Here is a 21,068-nt window from a genome sequence, read left to right as displayed (position 1 = left end):
TAAATAGCTTCTTCATGTTTTAATGATTATTTTGAATAAATTATTTAAAAATAAAATACGCCAACTTGTATTCTAATGTTAATTTTGAAGACATTTAAACCGTACAACATTCAAATCTGACTGTACAAAAACTGTAAATTCCAACACATGATGTTCTGGAAAAACTGATACACAGGGCTCCTGTTTCCCTCTCTTTATCTGTCAGTCTAACTCCTAATATGAATGTCCTATTATAGTTACTAACCATACACCTCTCTGGGAGGTTCTGAGTTTGTCTCAAAGGTTCCTCTGGATCAGTGCTATGAACGGCCTGCTGCCGTGAACCCACAAGTTTCACCTTAATCATCACCACTGTTGCATTATGATCCAATACAAACTATAATTGAGCTTGGTATACAAAGGTTTACTTCAATATACTGCGGGAACATACATGAATATACAGCCGCCTCAGCATGAGGCAAACACTTTGTTTTCCCCCCTGCATAGAGTGTCCAGAACCACTTTCAGTCTCATGCACAGTGATACATTGGCAGGCTACACACATAACACCACATCGCTCTTACTATAAGAAGTTAAAAGTAATCTTTAGCTGGTTCTACAGTTTGAGAAACACACAGAATATACATCACAGATCGACTTTGTACTTCTCTTATTTCTAAACATTCCCCAAACATAACATCACCACAGTTTTAGATTACAGTGGTCTAAATGCAAATGTTATTCTTGCAGTAGGTGTATTTATTGAACACAAACACTTTAACCCTACTGATTATTTTTTCATTCTTTTCATTCTTTTTTTACTCTCACTTCACAGGTTAAGTTTCTGTGGTTTTATCACTTCTCTGCCTGATCTTGTTTTTATAATCCCAGGTGTATTTTGAGTCTTTGTAGCTGGTGAGAGCGTCTTTGTTGCTGGTCTGAGCGTCTTAGAAGAACCTGCACCAGGAATGAGCTCCTTATCTGGGGTGAGATTGGTTTGATTCTCACTCTGCTCTTCATGTGGTGGGATGGGCACAAGATGGCGACGGTTTCTCCTCAGCATCCCTTGTGGTCCCTGATCAAATAAGACCGTGGGCTGTGGTGGGTGGGCGTCACTGTTCCTTGTGCTCTCACATCAGTGATCCAAACCTGATCTCCAGGGCCCAGTATTTAAAAAAAATTAAATCCAGATTAAATTGATTCAGATTTCCAAATCCCAATTTCCTGATCCATGGATCAGGATCTACTCGAAACTTAACTAGATTGGATCAGAATAATCCTGATTCTCTCGGATTGAGATTTTCAAATCCATCCCGCCCCCAGGATCAACCCGCCCTCAGGGTCACAGACAGGAGACAGAATGTGTGTTGTGTACATCTTAAGGCTACAGAGATCTTTGATAAATTAATGTACCAAAAGTAAAAGTATTATATAGTCATTCAAAATATTTTCTGTTGCATGGAGTCAATGTTCACTTCAATTCTCTGTTTATACAATTGCCTTGTCACTGACCTTTATATATTTTGAGATGCATTTTATAAAAAGACATCACAGACTAGTGTAATAAAATAAAAACATAAGACAAATATGAGATATCCAGTAGCTGTACTGAACATAAACAAAGGGAAAACAAAAGTATTCCTAGAACTTCTAGGAAAAATACAAATCAACCAAAGCACTTCTGACTGCTCTTCCCGCTTCTTCATCAGGCAGATGTGGTAAAGGTGGTGGAAGATCAGGACCTTCTGGGGCTACTGGTGCATCGGCCTCGTCTTCACAAAGTGGAACTTTTCGTGCTTGAGCTTTGGGTTCAACCCTGAGATAATTCAAGCAGGTAAATCTACATTTAAGAATGCCATTGATGCGCTTAATGGTTCCTCTTGTTGAGCTGAGGGCAATATTATACTGCAGTTGAGAGGTACTGATCACATTTGAAAATGGTGAGTCAGCACACCAGCAACTTCTGCTTGCTACGGAGCCAAGAAAACTTACCATGCTTCAGCAAGAACACATCAAGTTAAAAATACAATTACTGGAAAAGCAAATGGAAAAGTAGTGTGAAAACTTTAAGTTTAGGTGTTACAATTTTGGGTTGAGGAAATTTTTGTTTGAATTACTTTTCTGACAGTTGTGAAATTTGGATTTTTTTTTTCTGTTAAAAAAACTGTACATGAAGAGGTTAAAGTTATTAAAAATATATTTTTTATAGTCATGATTGCGAGAAATGCAAGTAAAAGCTATCTATTGATGAGTATTTGTGGAACTAATATATGGGATCACACTCTGATCCTACCCTGAGGTGGGATTAATTCAATGCTGTTTTTCAGGATAAAACTTATCCAGATTTGGGACTGAAGTTTTGAAATACCCAACACAGGCTCAAATCTGGATTAAAGGCAGGATTGGATTTCCAAATCTGGATTTAAATTATCAAGATTAAATGCTGTTTGAAATACCCAATTTTGGATCAGATCTGGGTTTAATCTAATCAACCAGGATTCATCCTGGTTGATTATGTTTGAAATACTGGGCCCAGATGACAGCTTTGTAGGATCCTTTATTGCAGTTTGTAACCAGTTGTTGACGTTTGGACCCAAAAGCAACTTGGAGACAGAGAAGCAGTTTGATTTATTGAGGGACAGGGGAGGAGGTTCAGGAGAGCCCATCTGCTGGTGTGATCTGAGTGGCTTGAAGTGAAGGTCTGTTGAGAGAGCATGGCAAAGGGTGGGGAGTAGCAAGGAGGCTCGTGGAGGCACTGGGAAAGGAAAAACAGAAGACAATGAGTCTTAGGTGTTGTGGAAATTTTCCTGGAAAAAGTCCCTCAGACTTTATGAACTAGTCTGATGAATACTGAAATCTATGTGTAATGAAAAATAATCTGTGCTTTTCCTAATAAAGAGACAGTTTAAAAAAAAAAAACAACAATAATAACCTGCCCTGATGTTTACCAGTGGTACGCCGGGTACAGACAGCTCCTCAACAGCCACAGGCACGACTGACAGTTGTAACAGCTGCCATACAGGAGCCTAAACGACAATCTTCAGAACCCGTGTGTGTGTGTGTGTGTGACAGGGTCAGTCTTCTACTTTTTTATTGCATGCGGTTTAAATGAAGTGTGCAAACACAATGACCTTTTCCGGCTGGCCCTGAAGTATCCCCCCCTTATCAGCTCACTGGAGGCCGGTGTGCACGACTACAGGAGAGACACCTGGCAGCAGATAGCAGAGAGGGACGACAGCAGGACGGCAGCGTGGGAAACAGTGTCCTCGTCGACCCTAAAAATACAGACTGAGAGAAACAGACTAACTGGCGGGTTGGGAGTTTGAGGTGAACTTGCATGCATCACTGTCCAGTGTAGGATCACAGCCGCAGAGGCAACAAGTAGCTGGTAACCGACTGAGTGTTATATATTTTTGTAATAGCTGACGTAATTTAGCATTTTAATCTAGCCTCATGCCATGTTCAGGGTTGATGTATGTTTATCTGGCAGATTGAAGGATAGCCTCTGTCTCCAGCTTGTGTCTGTGAGCTCTCTTTGACCCTGTGTAAACTTTCACCCAGTCTCCTAGCTCCATGCTCTGATTCAACAGTCACACACTTTGATAGCACATCTCTCTGAAAACTGACACCAGCTGTGGGTTGAGACAGTGGTGTCAGTCATGTTTTTTGGCCAGTTACTCTCAGGTGTTTAGTTTAACTCAACCTCTGGTAGGCGTAGCAATGACTGTTATTAAATTGTATTGCTCCAGGATATCGGGGCTCATTCTTTTGGGACCAGAGCTGTAAACCTTACCTGTGACCAGAATAAATGCTGAACTGAGAAATGGATCCTCTTCTTGTGGTCTTTGGGAATTGTTCGACTTAAAGAACTGGGTAGACTTTATTACATGAGGCTGCTCTCCATTCCTGAAAACCTGGAAGCACGTTCTTGCACCCCAAGAACCAAGAACCCCAAAAAGGTAAAAGCAGAAAAAGATGATGAAATATTAAATGTACACTCAGCTTGTTTTAATGATCCAACATGATCACTGAATATCGGAAGGGATAAATGATGGTGGTGACTTATGTCAACATCTGTATGAGTAAAAGAAAACAGTTTGTTTCATTAAATAAAAAAGGGTTAGAAAAACACGTCAGTCTGAGTCCACACATTTACTGGAGACCAAGACTCTTTATTAACAGATATACAGACAGAGCATATTGACTGTGGTGTTGTCTTTTCAGGGATTACAGCAGATCAGGTACAGCTCTTAAAAGACTAAAACAAGGCTAAGTCTGAAACCACATCTGTACCATCTTCACGATGCTAGAGACGTTTATTTCTATACACCTACAGCCTTTGTCATCAGAAGTAAAGTGCATGTGTAATATCTGACTCAGGAGGACTGATGAGAGCTAACTTCACTTTTTAAATCTTGTTGATGCACATGGAGATACGATACATGTTTAAAGTTGTATATATTTGCCACAGACACCAACCTTAAGAGTATTTATATATATTTATACAAGAAAATAAACATCAGAGTTGTTACTTTGACAAGTTTAAAGTATTAGCTTTATGATACAGGTTCAGCATAGATTTATCACATCATAAAGTAGGAGAGGACAGTGTTGTTTGTCAAACGTTTTGGTTGTCACACTCATTATATCTTGTCACCAGAGGGCGCTGTCACTCAAATTCTGTTATGGAAATTTACAGGATTTGGATCAGAGCTCACCTACACAGGTCTTCTCTGGAGTCAGAAAGCTGAAAATGAGGTGAGAGGACTTACTGTGCTTTCCATGTCAAATTGTGAATATTCAGCTCCTCAGTATTTTTCTTCACAATTTTATACAAAACCACCGTTACTCTTAAGAAGTTTGAAGGGAAAGCTATGGTTAAGATTGTTATTAGCTGGCAAACTGTTTTTTTTTTTACACAGATGTTAACCTTGCTGCTAGCAAGTAATTCCAGTTGGGATTGGTCGTCAGATTTATTTTTTATTTATTTATTTATTTATTTTTTTTTTGGGGGGGGGGGGGGGGGGGGGGGGGGGGGGGGGGGGTGTCACACATAGGTTATTTACAGTAGGCTGGTCTAAAGATGTGTTTCCTGTTCATGGTCTCCCCTTATTCTGTATTAAGATGCATTAAGTTATATATTAGTCAACTTCTCAGTGCAATGTAATACTAGTGTAGTTCTCCATCTTTTTCCTTTTTAATTTTTTTTCCCTTAAAAATAACATCCGGACAAACAACTCCACAGTGTTTGACAACCATCCCTGTGATGAGGTTGCCTGTCATGTTCCTTGATGGTTAATAATTACCTTTTTGTTAGAATGGGTTGGAAAATGAGAAGGATACACATAGAGGCCCTCACCTTAGGATGTAGGAATAACTACTGAAAGATGTTTTGATGATAAGCAATTCACACCAGAGTTAAATTTGTGACAACCATCTCTGTTCTCCCCTACTTGAATACGTTTCCTCAACTAAAGGGCGATGAAGCAAAGAACTAAATTTAAGTAATGTTTCCTCTGAAGCTCGATGCTTCAGTGGACCTGACTGACCTGACTAACCTAACTGTGTTTTCACATGAAGGATGTTTTTATGAGGCTAACTCTGACCATATCAGGCACAGACTGTAGCTGGTTCCCGTTCTTGTGTTTGAGATCACATATGGCATTCGTATTTGGTGTTGCAAACTCTCCTCGATGAGTCTCTCTCCAAGCAAACTAAGACACCTTCATCCAGGGCGTCTCTCTGGATAGAGTACATAGAAAACAACATGTAGTATTAATATTAACAGGACTAAGGACTGTAGTCTTATTTGCTGGAGATAACAATGTTCTTTATGGTAACAGCAGATTGAGTGTCACTCTTGATGCACAGCCCTCTGTAGCCACAGAAACAAAGAATGCCCACAACAAGATTAGGAAATATTTGAACCATGTGAGAATATTTGAACCATACTCACATCATTCTTTGATGATTTGTTCCCTTCAGCTTTCACTTGTAATCCCAGTTTCTCCAAAATCCCCTCAACCCTGGATGTGATCCCTGTCATAGCGCTTTCCAGGTGGAGCACCTGTTGGACCAGTCTGCCATATTTTGGAGAGAGGAGCACACTGGTTAACACCCAATGTGATAACGTTTAAAACCATAATTCTTCAAGACATTTCACATGATTTTTAACTCACCTCTGGAACGTCTCCTGCTCCACAAAGAGATGAGCTGAGTGGTTCTTCTGCTCAGTGAATGAGGCTGGAGGCTTCTCCAGCAACTCCTCTCCATAGATCATTCCCAGGTTGTTGAGCTCAGCAGAAAGAGCATCCTGGAATGAAGGTGGAAATAATCACAAAAGCTTTAAAGATTCTCTGAGGTGGATCTGTTTTAATTGCACTCCCTCGCCACCTTCTGGCCCCGGGCACAACGGGTTGAGGTAAGGTATTTATCAGTACAGTTACTTAGTGCTACGGTTTGGAACGTGACATCAAGCAAACGTTGTCGTAGCCGGCTATATCTGGTGCTATCAGCAGCTTGAGGCTCTGACGTATCCATAAGCTAACGTGACAACAAGTAAACACTGTCAGTTTGTAAGTAGTTTAGTAACCGTTTATATTTAGTGCAGCTGGTAGTCCGGTGCTCAAGAACATGTCTGTAATGTGTAACATTGGTAAATCCTGGTTATGTACTGCCAGCTGTCTACCAAGCAGAGCTAACGTAACCTCACTCTTCATTTTACTGATAGACTCTAAAGTTTGAACAGACCACAGCAGAATAACTGCTGCAGTTGGAATAGACATTGGCTCAAACAGATTAGCCCCTGTGTTATACAGTGATACAGCCCGAGCTTAAGGCTATTTAGCCTTTAGCTGGTGCTTTATCTCGCTCCTGTTTCTTTTTCTTCTGCTCTTCTGTCCTTTTTCTGTCTGACAGTTAGGCTCCAGTGTCCACCATCACTACAAAATTAATTACAGAAATTGTTTTCAGCAGAGAAAAACACAGATACCTGTGTTGTATCTCCTCTCTCTACTAAACCTCATCAACCGACGTGGTGTTGTCATAGACACCTAGACGTGCCGTAAATCAATCCAGTTTTGCAGGAATCAGGAAGCTAAGAAGTAGCTATCAAAAATGACCTGTAACCTGTAATATTAATGCTGATGATCTTGTTTTAAAGTGTGGATTAAGGTCAGGCATATATGTAGGAGGGAGCCTTTTTCAAGATCACTTTCACTCTCCTCACAGCTCCTTTAAAGTGTTTACTGTCAGTCAGCTTTATGAAAAGAAAGGGACAGTACAAACCCTCTTTCTTTCCAGCTCCTTTTTCATCCTCTCTTGTTCAGCCTCATCCAAAATTTGGTTTCCATCACGGTCAAAGTGTGAGAAGGCTTCAGAAATCTCATGATCAGCATGTCCCATCCTGTAGGATCATCAGAGAAGAGTAAAATAGCATTCTTTTGACATTTTCTTTTTGTTTCTGCACAAAGATTCAACAATCATGCTCATTTCATCATTAGCCACAAGGTGGAGCTGTCTCTTTCTCCATGTCTTTTCCTCACACTTACCCTTTTAAAGTTTCCCTGAAGTCCTTGAATTCAATTTCTCCAGATCCAGATCGTAGTGCTTTCTGAACATCTGATATCTTCTCCTTTTTTAGTTTCAGCTTTGAAAATGTCTTCATGTAGCTCTAAATTACATGAATAAATTAGCAAATGAATAAATAAATAAATAATTAAATGTGAATGTATTTGACCATCTTCTCCATCACAGTCACGTCCATTTTAACTTCACCTGTTTGATGAGGTCTGTAATTTGAAGCTCATCCTCTTGGTTTGAGAGCTCCTCCTTAACCTCAGAATATGTATCATTGATGATAGCCAGGAACATATTCTGAGGAACAGAAACATTTGAAAATAATTACTTGTGTGCAGAAGTAATCCAGTGCCATGCATTTCTGAAGGGACTAAAAACAGGAACTGTTTGAAGTGGACTGCAGGACCACCTTTTGGCCTGGGGTCTCACACACTGTGACGTGACGGAACAAGGTGTGTGTTTGTTTTGGAAATGAATAGAGATTCGATGCACTTATTAACTCCACTTTTCCTTGTTCTAGACAACTTTTTCCCAGATCCAGCTCCACGAGGTAAGGTCTTTATCAACAGTTAGGTAGAGCTACGCTTTGAAACCTGACAACAAGCTAACTTTGTCAGTTTGTACAGTAGTTTAGTATCCGGCTATATTTCTCTCTCCTCACAGCCCGGTGCTCTGAGACGTGTCTGTCACCTGTAACGTTAGTGAATCCTGGTTCTGTCCTACCAGAGCTCATCTACCAACTCCAACCTCACCAAGCAGAGCTAACGTAACCTGGCTCTTCATTTTATTGATAGACTCTCAAGTTTGAACAGACCACTGCAGAATAACTGCTGACTGTGGGTTGGAGGCAATGTTAGCACTAACACATTAACCTGGGTTTTAGCCTTTAGCTCCTGTTTATGTCTTTACATTGTGTTTAAGCCTTTAGCTCCTGTTTATGTCTTTACATTGTGTTTAAGCCTTTAGCTCCTGTTTATGTCTTTACATTGTGTTTAAGCCTTTAGCTCCTGTTTATGTCTTTACATTGTGTTTAAGCCTTTAGCTCCTGTTTATGTCTTTACATTGTGTTTAAGCCTTTAGCTCCTGTTTTAGCCTTTACAATGTGTTTCAGCCTTTTGCTCTTGTTTTAACCTTAAGCTTGCGTTGTAGCCTATAGTCTGTGTTTTAGCCTATATCCTGTGTTTTAGCATTTAGCTTGTGCTTTAACCTTTAGCTAGTGTTTCAGCCTTTGGCTCGTACTTTATCTCTCTCCTGTTTCTCTTTCTTCTACTCTTCTGTCCCTTTTCTGTCTGACAGTTAGGCTCCAGTGTCCACCATCAATACAAAATCAATTACAGATATAATTTTCAGCAGAGTAAAACACAGATCTCTCCTCTCTCTTCTAAACTTTGTTGGTTGGTGTGGTGTTGTCACGGAGACTTAGACGTGCTGACTGGATCAGGACGCTGAGAAACAGCATTCGGAATAACCTATATTGATGCTGATAATCTCATTTTAAAGTGTGAATTAGGACTGAGCATGTATCTAAAAGAGAGACTTTTTAAACATCACTTAGAAACTCCTCACAGGAACTTTAAGGAACCTGTTTATCATGTTGATGAGACAAAGATCTTTGAAACTTATGTATTTAATATGGTATGTCAAGCAGTAAAGGGTTAATGAGGATTCAGTGAGTGACTTACCAGTAGAACAAAGAAAACAAAGAACACATAGGTGAGAAAGTAGATTGGTCCAAGAACCCTGTTAGCACGGTCGATAGCATCGTAATCAAAGTCTCCAAGGATGATCCTGAACTGTGTGAAGCTGCAGGGAAAGGAAGGTTAATGTTTGTTGGCATGCTCACTCATATAGAAATATATACTCCTTATCTGCTGGTTTCAGACTATTCTTACATGCACTTGATGAAGGTACTGAAAGACTCAACCTCTGTCCCAAAGAGCAAATAGCCGAGCTGAGCGTAGGCAAAGAACACAATGAAGAACATGATGGCGAAGCCCAGAATATCTTTAGCACATCGGCCCAGGGTGGAGGACAGCTGAGTCATGGTCTTATTGAAACTGATGTATTTGAAAACCTAACAGGGAAAACACACAGCCTTAGGGATGCTGCCAAACATCTATGGGTTAAAGGATATGATGCTGGTGCTTTACCTTGATCCATGCAAAGAACAAGTTCACTGCATTCATATTGTTGCACTGCGTTTGCCAGAAGGCCAGAAATTCAAAGTCTGCGTAGATGTCAGGCTGCTCAAGCAGTTTACCCAGCAACGTGTCCACTTTGATGGTCCGGAAGATGTTGAATGCAATGGCAACAACAGCCAGCTGTGAAGAAGAGGGATTTTACTTCTTGACATCAAGTCAAGTTGGAAGGGGACACTCAAATCAATCTAATTGCTTCTTACCAAGATGACAATAATATCTAGAATGTTCCAGATGCTTTTGAAATAAACACACTTGTGGATTTCCAGCTCAAGAATCTCCTCAACAGCATAGTAGGTGATGAACAGACAGAACAATATCTCACAACCCAGGACGAAGTAATCCCAGGCGGTGACGTATCGAATCAACTTGACTGTTCTGATCTGGTAGGAAGGGATTGCTCCCCCAGTTGCTGGGAACTCAACCAACAACCTGAAAGAAGCAGATAGAGCCTTGGTTAGCTGAAGGACAGGTCCAGATGTGTGGGTAAGATCAGTACAAGGGTTTACCTGACGACACAGAACATGTTGATGTTTGCGTTGTAAGTGGCGAAGTCGATGAAGGCTGCCCTGGTTCCTCTGTCCAGCCACAGGTTGTTCACCAGCTCTGTCAGTATGGCTGCGCTCTCCTCTTTGGTCCGGCTCAGATCTTGGTAGTACCCGGCTCCGCTGTACGTCGTCAACAAGCCCCAGTGAGAGGAACCTTTGATTTCTTTCTCCGTGTGATAGGTCCAGCTGGGGGAGAGGAAGAAGACAAACTTTCAGCAATACTTTTTTCCTCCTGAGTGACTGAGTAATCAAAGTCAGAGCTTACGCAGTGCCGTTGAAGAGACCGAAGCTCAGCTCGTCCTCCTTCTTCTCATTGTAAACATCAAAGCATCCCACTATCTCATCCTGGAAGCTGCTGTGGACTTTGCAGGAGTTGTTCATGACCTTGACCTGTCTCATTCTGGGGACTCCCAGCAGCATGTTCTCGTAGTAAATGAAGGACTGGTCTCCACTGTCCAAGGACTGGTTGTTGTACCATTTAGTCCAATAAAGGCCATCGAGTAATGGACCCTGGGTGTACTGTTCATACAGAAAGAGTGAGATGCAGCTTGGTTGAGTTCTCTGTGTATTTTTATCACGATTGTGCAGGAAGGAATGAATGTGCAGGAGAACTCACTGTCCAGAAGTCAGACATGGTGCTGATGGACTGGAACTTCACCCCACTCTCACTGGCTGCGTTCACAAACAAGTCAGTCATGGCTTTAGTGTAGTAGTATGTGCTGGAGCTGGTCATCCCATACGTCACTGAAACACAGCGTCATCACATTGTTAACTGATCACTATCAGGCTTTGCACAGACTGTTCCCCATTCAACAGCTCAAGATAAGGCTCCCTGGAAACACACAAACAAGCCCTCTGAGTACTTGTTTGGCCATGTTTCATGTCACTGCGGTCAAAAAGATCCAGATCCCAGGCCACAATCTGTTTGTTGAACAAGAACACAGGCCTGACGCAATAGCCTCATCAAACAATGTAAATCTTATAAAGACAAAGAAACAATGGTGGAGCCCAAATGCTCTTATCGCTAAAAGGCAAGAGAGCGGTGGCCATGCCCTTTTCTCCTCTAATGCTCATCTGGACAATGGCCGTCAGCCACAGGGACTGGAGGACAATGGTGGTGAGCATTAAATCAGAGGAAGAGCTTAAACCAACAGTCCAGAGTGCCCATTACACAAACCTACAGTAAAATACTGAGCACTGCAACCAAATACCTATTTGTGATGGATGAAACACTTTTTAAATCTCTTTAACATGTATGACACACATGTGAGGTTAGAACCTAGTTTTATAAACATGTATGAGATGAATCAGGGAATCAGGTTACAGATCTCAAAGATTTCACAACACAGTAAAAGAGTTTTATCAGGATAGCATCAACGTCAATGAATCTGTCGACTGCTGCAGCTATGAAAATCACACTAAAACCTTGTAAACACTCATTTCTAAATGTATAAGTACTTACAGATGGATATGTCCACCAGAAAGAAGAGGTACACCAGCAGCTCTCTCAGCGTGGTCCGCACAAAGAGTTCTCTGTTGTTTGCAGTGTTTTTAGTCAAAGTTGTGCCCCACAGACCTGAAACATGTGAAGGTCAATGAGTTTTCTTTTGTCTTTTATACATTTTTTATTGCGATTAAACTGTTTTACAGGACTTAGGAAAATTTTTAAGAAAAAAAAGAAATGTGAGTTGATTTTAAAGGCCTGAATCAAAAACAAAGACTTCATTAATCTTTATGGGTCCTTTCAATCTACAACCTTTTCAAGACGCAAGAGGGCAGAAATATTACATTGAGTCCCATTTTAACCACAACTTTTAATCACACAGACATTACACATTCAAATGGGCTTAAAAATAATGGATTTAAAATTATAAAAAAGTTATCGAATATTTGGTATTTTTGATCAGGACTTAAGTTGATGGAAAGATTTGAGTATTAAAAAAAAAGTAGAACAAATATGAATAGGTTGAGTTTTATAGCAATTTTTGGTACATCGTTGTCCTCTAACGTCCTTAACTAGGGTCATAAAGTGTATCATTGACATGTGTAAAAATTAAATTTTTTAATTTAAAGCTTTTTCATGAAAAAAAACCCTTCTTACAAAAATAAGTCCCCAGTAGAGTACCAAAACCAAAGTCATGGCCAAATATAAAGCTAAAACTTAGCTGAAACGACAAAAATGTCCCTGATGACCCCTGAGAGTTAGCACTGGTTTTCAGGGTTCCTGGAGCAGGTTTCATGAAGCCTGATTCATGACAGAAAGTCCTACCTCTGATAGAAAAGCAGCAGCCTTTCTGTTTGCGCTCCAGGCTTTGGTCAGCAGATTTCGTCCCCTCTGGGAACTGGCTTGGGGTGTCCAGTCTGTATATGTTGTCCATCTGGGGCTTCAGGTTATAGACCGTACCAACACCTGGAGCCACAGGAGGAGGGGAGCTGCAGAAACCCTGGTTCACCCAGGCTCCCATGCTCCTGCCATCTAGCTCACAGTCCACCTGCCCGGTCAGGTTGCTCTCAGCTCGGTTGTTCCAGTGCTTCATGCTTTCGGACACCTGCACGTCTCAGTGTGAAGAGCAGAGTGCAGCTGTAGAGTGAAGGCAGTGTGGATGGCTTGAATTTAAAGAGAGGATGACATCAGCTTTACTGAGGGCGGGGTCCACGGGACTTTCTGGTCCTGAGGATGGCATCCAGTCAAGGAGCATCAGACGTGTTGAAGTAACAAAACACTAATATCCCAGTGACCTCAAACATGTCTCTTAGTGTGGTCAGTGCTTCACTCTATAAGTGATATACCCAATGTAACTGGGCGTGTCTGTGGGACATGCTTTGGTGTGAAATGTTCAAAAAGGTCGCAGCAGGGGAGAATTGGGTTGTGATCTTGTCCCTTTGAGATCGTTAATCCAGAGTCCCTGTAAATGATCTGTGTTATGATTAGATCCACTCAGACTGCCTCTCCATGAAGCCATTTTAGTGGGCAGTCATATTACAAACATGTTGCAAATGAACCTTTTGACTTGATGTAGGCTTAATTTGTTTATTCAATTCAAATCTTTTCAAAACGATTGCCTGTTCTTGGGTGCATGACATGCTGCCATGTTCTGCAGTGTTCTTCAGTTAGCTTCTGAGTCAGAAGGTTCTACTCCGCCAGAATCAGAGTCCTCAGAGTTCTCAGAGTTCTCAGTCAGACAATTTATGCTTTCTCTTCGTCACAAGCACTCCGCTCTTTGATTCGCTCCGTCTCCGTGCGGGATTTACGTAGAATCACGTAGGGCTGGGCGATATGGCCTAAAAATAAAATCTCAGATTTTTTAACAAAAAATTCTATTTACGATTTTTTTTTCCTTTTAAAGAAAATAATAAGTACAATTGACAGAGATAACTCAAAACCAGTTTTTGTTTTAATTTTGTAAAAAACTCAATAAAAGTAACCTCTATTTGACTTTTGGAATTGAATTTTCAGCTTTTCTTCTGTTTCAGTAACTTCACTTTGTAGTTTTAAAGGAGGCAGACTTATTTACATTCACAGTGAAAGCTGCACCATTTTGTACATTTTGAATTTAAAAATACTGCTAGGAAAAGCATGTACAGTACTGTTTCAGTGCACTACAGCACTGTTCAGATATATTCTACTTTTAGATGGTTTATAAAAAAAACACTTTGTTTCTGTTTAGTTTTTTTTTTTTTTTTTTTTTTTAAGGCTGTAGCCTGTTTATCCTTTAATTTAAATACAAACAAATATGTAAAAAATAAATGCTATTCATTCTAGTGTGGGCTCATAAAATGTATTCCTCCCTGCACAAGTCAGTGCCCTGGTCGGGGGCACCCCAGTCTAAAAAGTCTGGTCCGCCCCTGCTTAACAGAGCGCACCTCGATGCTGGTTCGTTATAGCTGTGTTTCCACCAAGCAGTCCGGGTCGGTTCAGTATGGTTTGGGACTGTTTGGGACAGTTAAGTCTGATCCCGTTTGCGTTTCCATAGTAAACTGTGCCCTCTCGTGGTGGGCGGCGTATAAACTGGATGCCGGAAGCCGCAGCTGTTAAACAATAGCGCAACGCCGTAGCAGCTTACCCCGCTATTAAATCCAACAAAGAAGAAAAATGCGACACAGTAAACAAAGAGCACGGATGGAAGACATGCAGCATTTCGTCCTCTCTGTGATTTTCATGTAACTCTCTGTTACAAAGTGCAATCAAGCTTCGTTTCAGAGAAGACTGTGTGCCGCCAGGAGAAATGCAGCCGCTGTCGGGGTAAGTGACGATTCTTTTGACCAATCAACAGTCTGCAATGTGTTGCTCCACCTCCCGACAGCGGATCGGTTCAGTCTGGCACCCATACGAAAGGGTCCCAAAAAAGTGGGACGGCTCGTCTCGGTTTTTAGGGATCCGTCCCGGGATGAGTCTGTGGAAACGCCGCTAAAAGCGCACCGTACGGAGACGAACCGACCCGGACTGCTTGGTGGAAACGCAGCTATAAGCCGCACTATATATGTTGCACTGTTAGTCAGCGGATGGATTACTGCTGAATGGAGGATTTAGTAGTTGGCGGAGCAGAGGGAGTTACTGGGAAAGACAGGACTCAGCTTCCCCCAAGTAAAAGTTTAACAACTTCTCAGTCATGTCTGTCCAAGCAGCGCCGCTCTGTCCTATCGCCCATCGTCGTCCCGTCTCCCTCCCCGCAGTCTACTTTCACAAATCATGATCCGTCCTAATCACCATAAGAGGGGATTTTTTTCTGTAGAGTGAGGGAGTTCAGAGATAAATTAATGTAGGCTATATTTCTTGACTGTCTAAATCTCAAAATGATCAGAGAATTAGCTTTGAAGAGCAGCAGGTTTTACACGCGTCAATCACATCATCAATAATCTGCTGGTGAACCTGAAAGTGTCCCGGCTTTGTTGATGTTTCAGTCAAACATCTTAACTCCTGAAAGGTGACTGATAGAAAACAGAGGATTGGAGGAAAGGGATTTGAACGTTTACTGATGAGAGGTCTAGTTTATATCCATCTCTTTGGGCTGTTGATACGGACTATAAGGAACACGTCTCTGTCAAGGTGCTGGGTGTCAAAGACACACAAGAACATTTTATGACATTAAGGTTTCTGTTGTTTTGTTAGTGAACTGTTAGATCACGCTGCAAACACGTGGAGTCAGGGCTTACTGCGGAATAAAGGTGTGCAATAGCGGGGAGAAAAAACTTGATTTTTTCATTTTTTGAATCTTCCAAAAGGAAAAATTTGAATTAATCCGTATAATTGATATTTCGCCCAGGCCTAGAATCACGCGAGAGGCACGTCTGTAAATTGCAGAGTCTGGGCTCTCCGGAGCGCTTGAACCATAACTGAGCAGCGAATGGCAGAGATATTGATGAAAATATATCCTATGTAGAAATCACGCGGGGCGCGTGATCCGACCGCAGAGGTGTGATACTTTTTGGGAGGTTTAAAATCCTACTCGTCGTGTGGCAAGTCGGCTAAAAATCCTTGTCGGCAAACGGAAAAAATGCTCGCCAATGGCGAGTGGAGAGTGCTAATTTCCAACGCAGATAACGTGTTATTTTCAAATTTGATGTTTTCTTTGCTGTTTTCTGTTAAATACAGGCTTTAACTGGTACACTGATGATGAGAATGTGTGTAATGAATACTTCACATTACCTAATAGCATCTTGGGGGCTGGAGTGGTATTTTTATGTGCTGGAAGTGTTGGTAGAGGGTTAGCTAGGGTTAGCACAATTCCATGTACCAACCCCCACATTTTCAGACATTACAAATGTATTTTGTTCTGAATATGAGAGAGTCATTGAGAACAACATAAACTGGGCTGATGAAGTTAAAAACATGCTGATGTAAATAAGGTCTCCCTGAATGAGGGCTACTTCATGTTGTTCAGTGGTGCCAGAGCTCATTCTGAAATCAAACTGAAGTCACAGGGAGCTGAAATTAGAAGAGTTGATCAAATAAAGTTTCTCGTAGTTTCCATAGATCATAAAATTAGTTGGAAACCTCACATAGGACATAAGAGCTGTCATCAAGTTTCAGAAAAAGAGGTCAGAGCAATTAATTCAGCTCATTTTGATCTACTTACCCATTTTTCCTCAGATCCTGCACTTTGAAATTCATGCATACTGTGTCCCTGAAAATATCGAAGAGAAACACTTTAGAGCTTGAAACAACCTTTTCCTCTTTGTCTCTGACATGAGCTTAAATTAGGGCTCTGCAACCTTTACTATCAAAAGAGCCATTTTGCCCCCTCTTCCACTCAAGAAAAGTTGTCGAGCTGCATAACAGCACAGCTTTAAAGTAATATAACTTTTCTTCTTCTTCTTTTTGCCTTAAATTTAACAGCTTGTTACATTTTATGTCAGTTATTACATTTTGTGTTTTCTTACACTTATTTTTATTTCACCATGGGCTGACAGGTTTTTTTTGTAACATTATCAACCAGTTGTTATATTTAGGGTTTTATTCTATTTTTTCAATTGCATTGTTATATTATGGACCATTGTCACATTTTGGGGTTGATATTACATTTTGGTTTGTTATCACATTTTGGGTTGTTGTTACATTTTTGGTGGGGGTAAGATTTTGGGTTGTGTTAAATTTTGGCTCGTTGTTACATTTTGGGTCTTTTATCATTTGTCCATTCCATATCTCTTTTAGAATCCAAAATCAGAAAACAGATAATGACTTGTTATTTCATTTCTCTTTTTCAAATCAAAAATTGGAATGGAATTATCATGGGATTTTTGTTCTATTCATTTCTGGTTTGTATTATTTTCGATGTGTTGTGACCCGGAAGTTGTTGACTTTTTCCTCAGGGAGGCCAGTCTTTAACGGCGCAGATCTTGCAAACCTGTTCACAGAGATAGAGAAGGCGATCTACAGTGAGTGACATATAAATAGACCACTATGGCCGCACTAGAACAATACACCCATGTTATTAAGCAGTTGTTCGAAGCTGGTAATACCCACACAGACATTTCGGAGACATTGCAGGACATGGGTGTCTGGAGAAGCTCTGCAATGAATGTCAGACATGACACACTTCCCCTCTTTAAAAAGCACGTACACTTCCGCAATCCTTGACAAAAATATTAACAAATAACTGTAAAACATTGTATTCAGACCAGAAAAGTCCTCTGGTCCACTTGTTTGGTCCGGACCAAAAGCGGACTTTATTTTTTTCATTTGGTGTGGTTCGTATTCAGATTGTACTTTTTGCAAGTGGACTATATTCTGTAAATGGATGGACTTGAGCTTATATAGCGCTTTTCTAGTCATGGACCACTCAAAGCTGCTGTACACCACAGGTCACACTTACCCATCCACACCCATTCGCACTCACATTCACTCTCTGATGGATCCAATCTTTACTATGTCAGCTATCCATCAGTACATCTAACACAGTCACGCCCTTTCATACCCATTCACACACCACTGACGCAGCAGTGGGAGCAACTAGGGGTTAAGTGTCTTGCCCAAGGACACATCGCCATGTGTCGCCCAGAGCTGGGCTTGAAGCTGCAACCTTCCGATCACCGACCAAGCGCATTCTCCGACTGTACCACCGACACCCGCCTGTAAACACATCCATGTGTGTGAGGATCAGTGCTCTCATTGGACAGCACTGACAAAGGGCGGCACACAGAGTACAGACCTGGAAATGGAGGTAAACATGTGTGTTTGTGCTCTTATTAGAGCTGCAAAATCATTTTCACTTTCAAGAGCAGCTCCTTCAAAGCAGCTTAACAACACCGTTTACAATTTAGGAACAGGAAGACGAATGATCGCAGCAAGGAGGCGCTATGCTCTGCATGTCCTGACCCACAACATGCTAGCAACAGCGTGGCTAAACAGAAGACGGAGGATCAGGGCCCTGTTCTACGAAGCAAGTTCAGCGAGATAGCCTTGGAGCTACCTCGCTGAACTGAGCGCGGTAGCCGGCGGTCTCGCTACACGGTTTTATGACGCTGGTAATCAACCTCAGAAGTTGATCCAGCTTGGCAATGAGCGCGTGCACGCATATAAGGCGGAGCCCGCTGCATCTGACCAATTACGAACATGGAGCAGTCTGGAGCGTCAGAGCAGGCCAGAGAGAGAAGGAGCGCATACTTCACACAGGAGGAGCAGGAGGTGATCATGAGGAAGTATGACGAGCTGAAACATGTAATTAACGTTAAAAGCACGGAAAAGCCGCTGCCAAAGCACGGAAGGAGTGCTGGCAGAAAATTGCTGACAGTCTAAATGCGTAAGTGTAGTGGTGTAGTGCAAATAAAATCTTTTGTGCCATTATCATCCTGAAATAGCACTGTTCACCATGCACTTTTACTGTAACATGCAACATACCTAATTTATGTCTTAGATGAATTTTTTCATTTGTTCATTCCTATCGTGTTAACATTTTTTGTGTGATATTTAGCCCACACGAGCCCTACATAAATTCCTGTCACAATTTTAATACGGACAATAAAATATTGTCATGGAACAGAAGTGTTGGCATTGAAGATCTTATTACGGCAATGAGAGTTCTTCATTCCCTTTAACTACCTGTAGAAAGTGTCATGTACTATCAACCCCTCCCTGGAAAACCGGTAACTTTCATAAAGGTGGTCATCAAAAAAGGGAATGGGTCGGGCTCCGATGTCCACGGGATCCTCTGAGAACGGACAAGACATTTTTCGTGAGGGCTCATTGGTCAGTGGGCGGGGTTTTTATAGTCCGCGAGTTCAATCTGGAACCTAACCTGCCCCGGAGCAGGTTAACCATTCAGCGTATGTTGCCATGGAGACTCGCCTCGCTGAGGAGTGATCCCGTGTCGTAGAACAGGGAATCCGGAACCTATCCTCAAAGCAACCTCGCTAGGCAGTAATCCTGCTTTGTAGAACAGGGCCCTGGTATGAACCAAAGACGGTTAGGTTACGGTGGCTTTATAGGCCCAAAAGGAGCATGTATCCTGTAGTTAGTTTGGATGGACCTTGGTTTGAATTCAGACCTGCACCGGAGAACCGAGACCACCTCAAAAAGTGGGTCTGGGTCCGGTTGTTTGGTCCGCACCAGGGTTCGTTTGTGTCTATTCACACCTGCATGGAAAGTCCGCACCAGCGTGGGAAACCAACCCTGGTCCGTTTAAAGTGGACCAAACAGTCCAGGTCTGAAAACGCCCTTATTTTCCAGGTGAGGTGCTGAGGGTGGGAGAGCACGGCAGAGTGAGACGGAGAGGCAGGAGGCTCGTGGAGACACTGGGGGGAACAAAGGAGAACAGAACTACTAACAGCTAAATAACTATAACAATAATTTCTATGTTCAAGATACTCAGAACAGTCAGCCGACGTACCACTGGGTGAGCAGGGAATAATCTGGCACTGAGTCCTCCCTCCACAGAGCTTAAAAGCAGCCTCCAGGTGATTATGATCCTCATCAGGTGTGCAGGAGTCATCAGTGCAGAGTGAGAGAGAGAGAACACAACGAAGGCTCTGTAGGGGAGACCGGGCGTCTGTGCTACGAAGCTGGATAAAGTCATCCAGGATAACTCTGCGACAACTCGCTGAACTTCACCAGATCTCCATCATCCAGATCTGCTGTACTACGAAGCTCGTTATCAACTCGATAAGTGAATCTGGCTGGGATCTGTGCGCGCACACATGAAATGGGCGTGGTTAACAGACCCGGAGCATTTTCAATGAACACTGGAAAAGAGAGCAGCCTGCGTTACAGCGGAGGAGCAGCAAATAATCCTGCAAAAATACGAGGAGTACCGCAGTATTATCCAGGCCGAGGGATTGCTGGCAAAAAATAGCTAACTCTGTGAATGCGTAAATTAAAAAATGCTGATATTAATAGACCAATCTCATCATGTGACGACACGGGCAGTTAAGTCCTTATTCATTCATGTTGTCAGTCAGTGTGTGTGTGTGATCAGCATCATATCCCACCTCATTATTAGAAAGAGTCCACTTTTCTACAAACCCCAAGGAAAACGCTCATTATAGACAATTTGTGTCGCAGATCCAATAGCAGTGGGGAAAAAAGGACGCGAGAGCAAATAAAAAATAAATATAAAAACATCCTTCAAAGTGCTCAGTATGAAAGATTCCATATAGAATAGAATAGAATAGAAAATACTTTATTTATCCCCGAGGGGAAATTCAGGAGTCACCGCAGCATTTAAGAAAACAAAAGTAAGAAAGAGTATAGAAAGTGCAAAAAGGTCCACAAGAAAATAGATGACGACTTCCCGTCCACCACTCGTCCACCACTCTCCAGCCCAGCCAGTCTCCACCTCCACAGGGTCCAGGACTGAGCCTCCCCAGCAGTCTGTTCATTCTCTGTCTCCTGGATCCTGTCTGCTCACAGCAGGCGAAGCTCCTCCGATGTGTCGCTGGCGTCCGTTGTCAGCTCCGTCAGACACGTCCGTGAACAGCACGATGCCGCTGGGTTAGCACGGCTAGCTCGTCCATCCCCCAGGGCTGGATCCCACGTTCCCAACAACGATGGATGGAAGTACAGGTCCACGTCGTCACCTCCCAGCTCACACCCGAGAACCGGCACGTCGTCCTCACCTCCTCCTCCTCAGCTCGAGGGAAATCATCAAGCCCTACACTAGTTAGCATTGGCATGCTACAGGCTGCCAACAGCTGAGTTCGCATGTAAACAATGCAGCCATGGTTACATGTAGGATCTCCAGACAAACACAGGAGAAAAGTAGTCAAAAATATCGCCGAAGCCACAAAAAGTTTGGTGTCCGTGACCGACAATGAACCATACAAAGTGATG

The 21,068-nt window shown here is 42.1% G+C and overlaps 1 protein-coding gene across 1 annotated transcript; it reads right to left on the bottom strand.

Annotated features, from left to right (window-relative positions):
• Positions 1-5,075: 5,075 nt before the first annotated feature.
• pkd2l1 (polycystic kidney disease 2-like 1) lies at positions 5,076-12,840 on the bottom strand. The gene is made up of 15 exons (XM_074676206.1): positions 12,573-12,840; positions 11,766-11,879; positions 10,920-11,047; positions 10,569-10,822; positions 10,265-10,489; positions 9,959-10,187; positions 9,708-9,878; positions 9,450-9,631; positions 9,240-9,360; positions 7,756-7,854; positions 7,530-7,651; positions 7,267-7,384; positions 6,159-6,292; positions 5,936-6,059; positions 5,076-5,721 (listed from the first exon to the last, which is right to left on the bottom strand). Exons 1-15 carry the CDS (start codon positions 12,838-12,840, stop codon positions 5,632-5,634), a joined length of 2,379 nt encoding a protein of 792 aa, XP_074532307.1. The 3' UTR covers positions 5,076-5,631.
• Between the last annotated feature and the right edge of the window lie 8,228 nt (positions 12,841-21,068).

The sequence above is a fragment of the Halichoeres trimaculatus genome, unplaced genomic scaffold, assembly GCF_033239565.1.
Source record: "Halichoeres trimaculatus isolate MK-OKI-2021-1 unplaced genomic scaffold, fHalTri1.1 fHalTri1_scaffold_8, whole genome shotgun sequence".
Taxonomy (NCBI): domain Eukaryota; kingdom Metazoa; phylum Chordata; class Actinopteri; order Labriformes; family Labridae; genus Halichoeres; species Halichoeres trimaculatus.
This window is presented reverse-complemented; position numbering and strand designations above follow the sequence as displayed.

What these genes read in the sequence shown, in the direction of transcription:
- pkd2l1 (XM_074676206.1), bottom strand. Translation starts at nt 12,840, where the DNA reads ATGAAGCACTGGAACAACCGAGCTGAGAGCAACCTGACCGGGCAGGTG. An exon ending in GGTCTCTTCAACGGCACTGC is followed by an intron (nt 10,490 to 10,568) that starts GTAAGCTCTGAC and finishes CCTCTCCCCCAG; the next exon opens with CTGGACCTATCACACGGAGA. An exon ending in TGTTCTTTGCATGGATCAAG is followed by an intron (nt 9,632 to 9,707) that starts GTAAAGCACCAG and finishes TTTCCCTGTTAG; the next exon opens with GTTTTCAAATACATCAGTTT.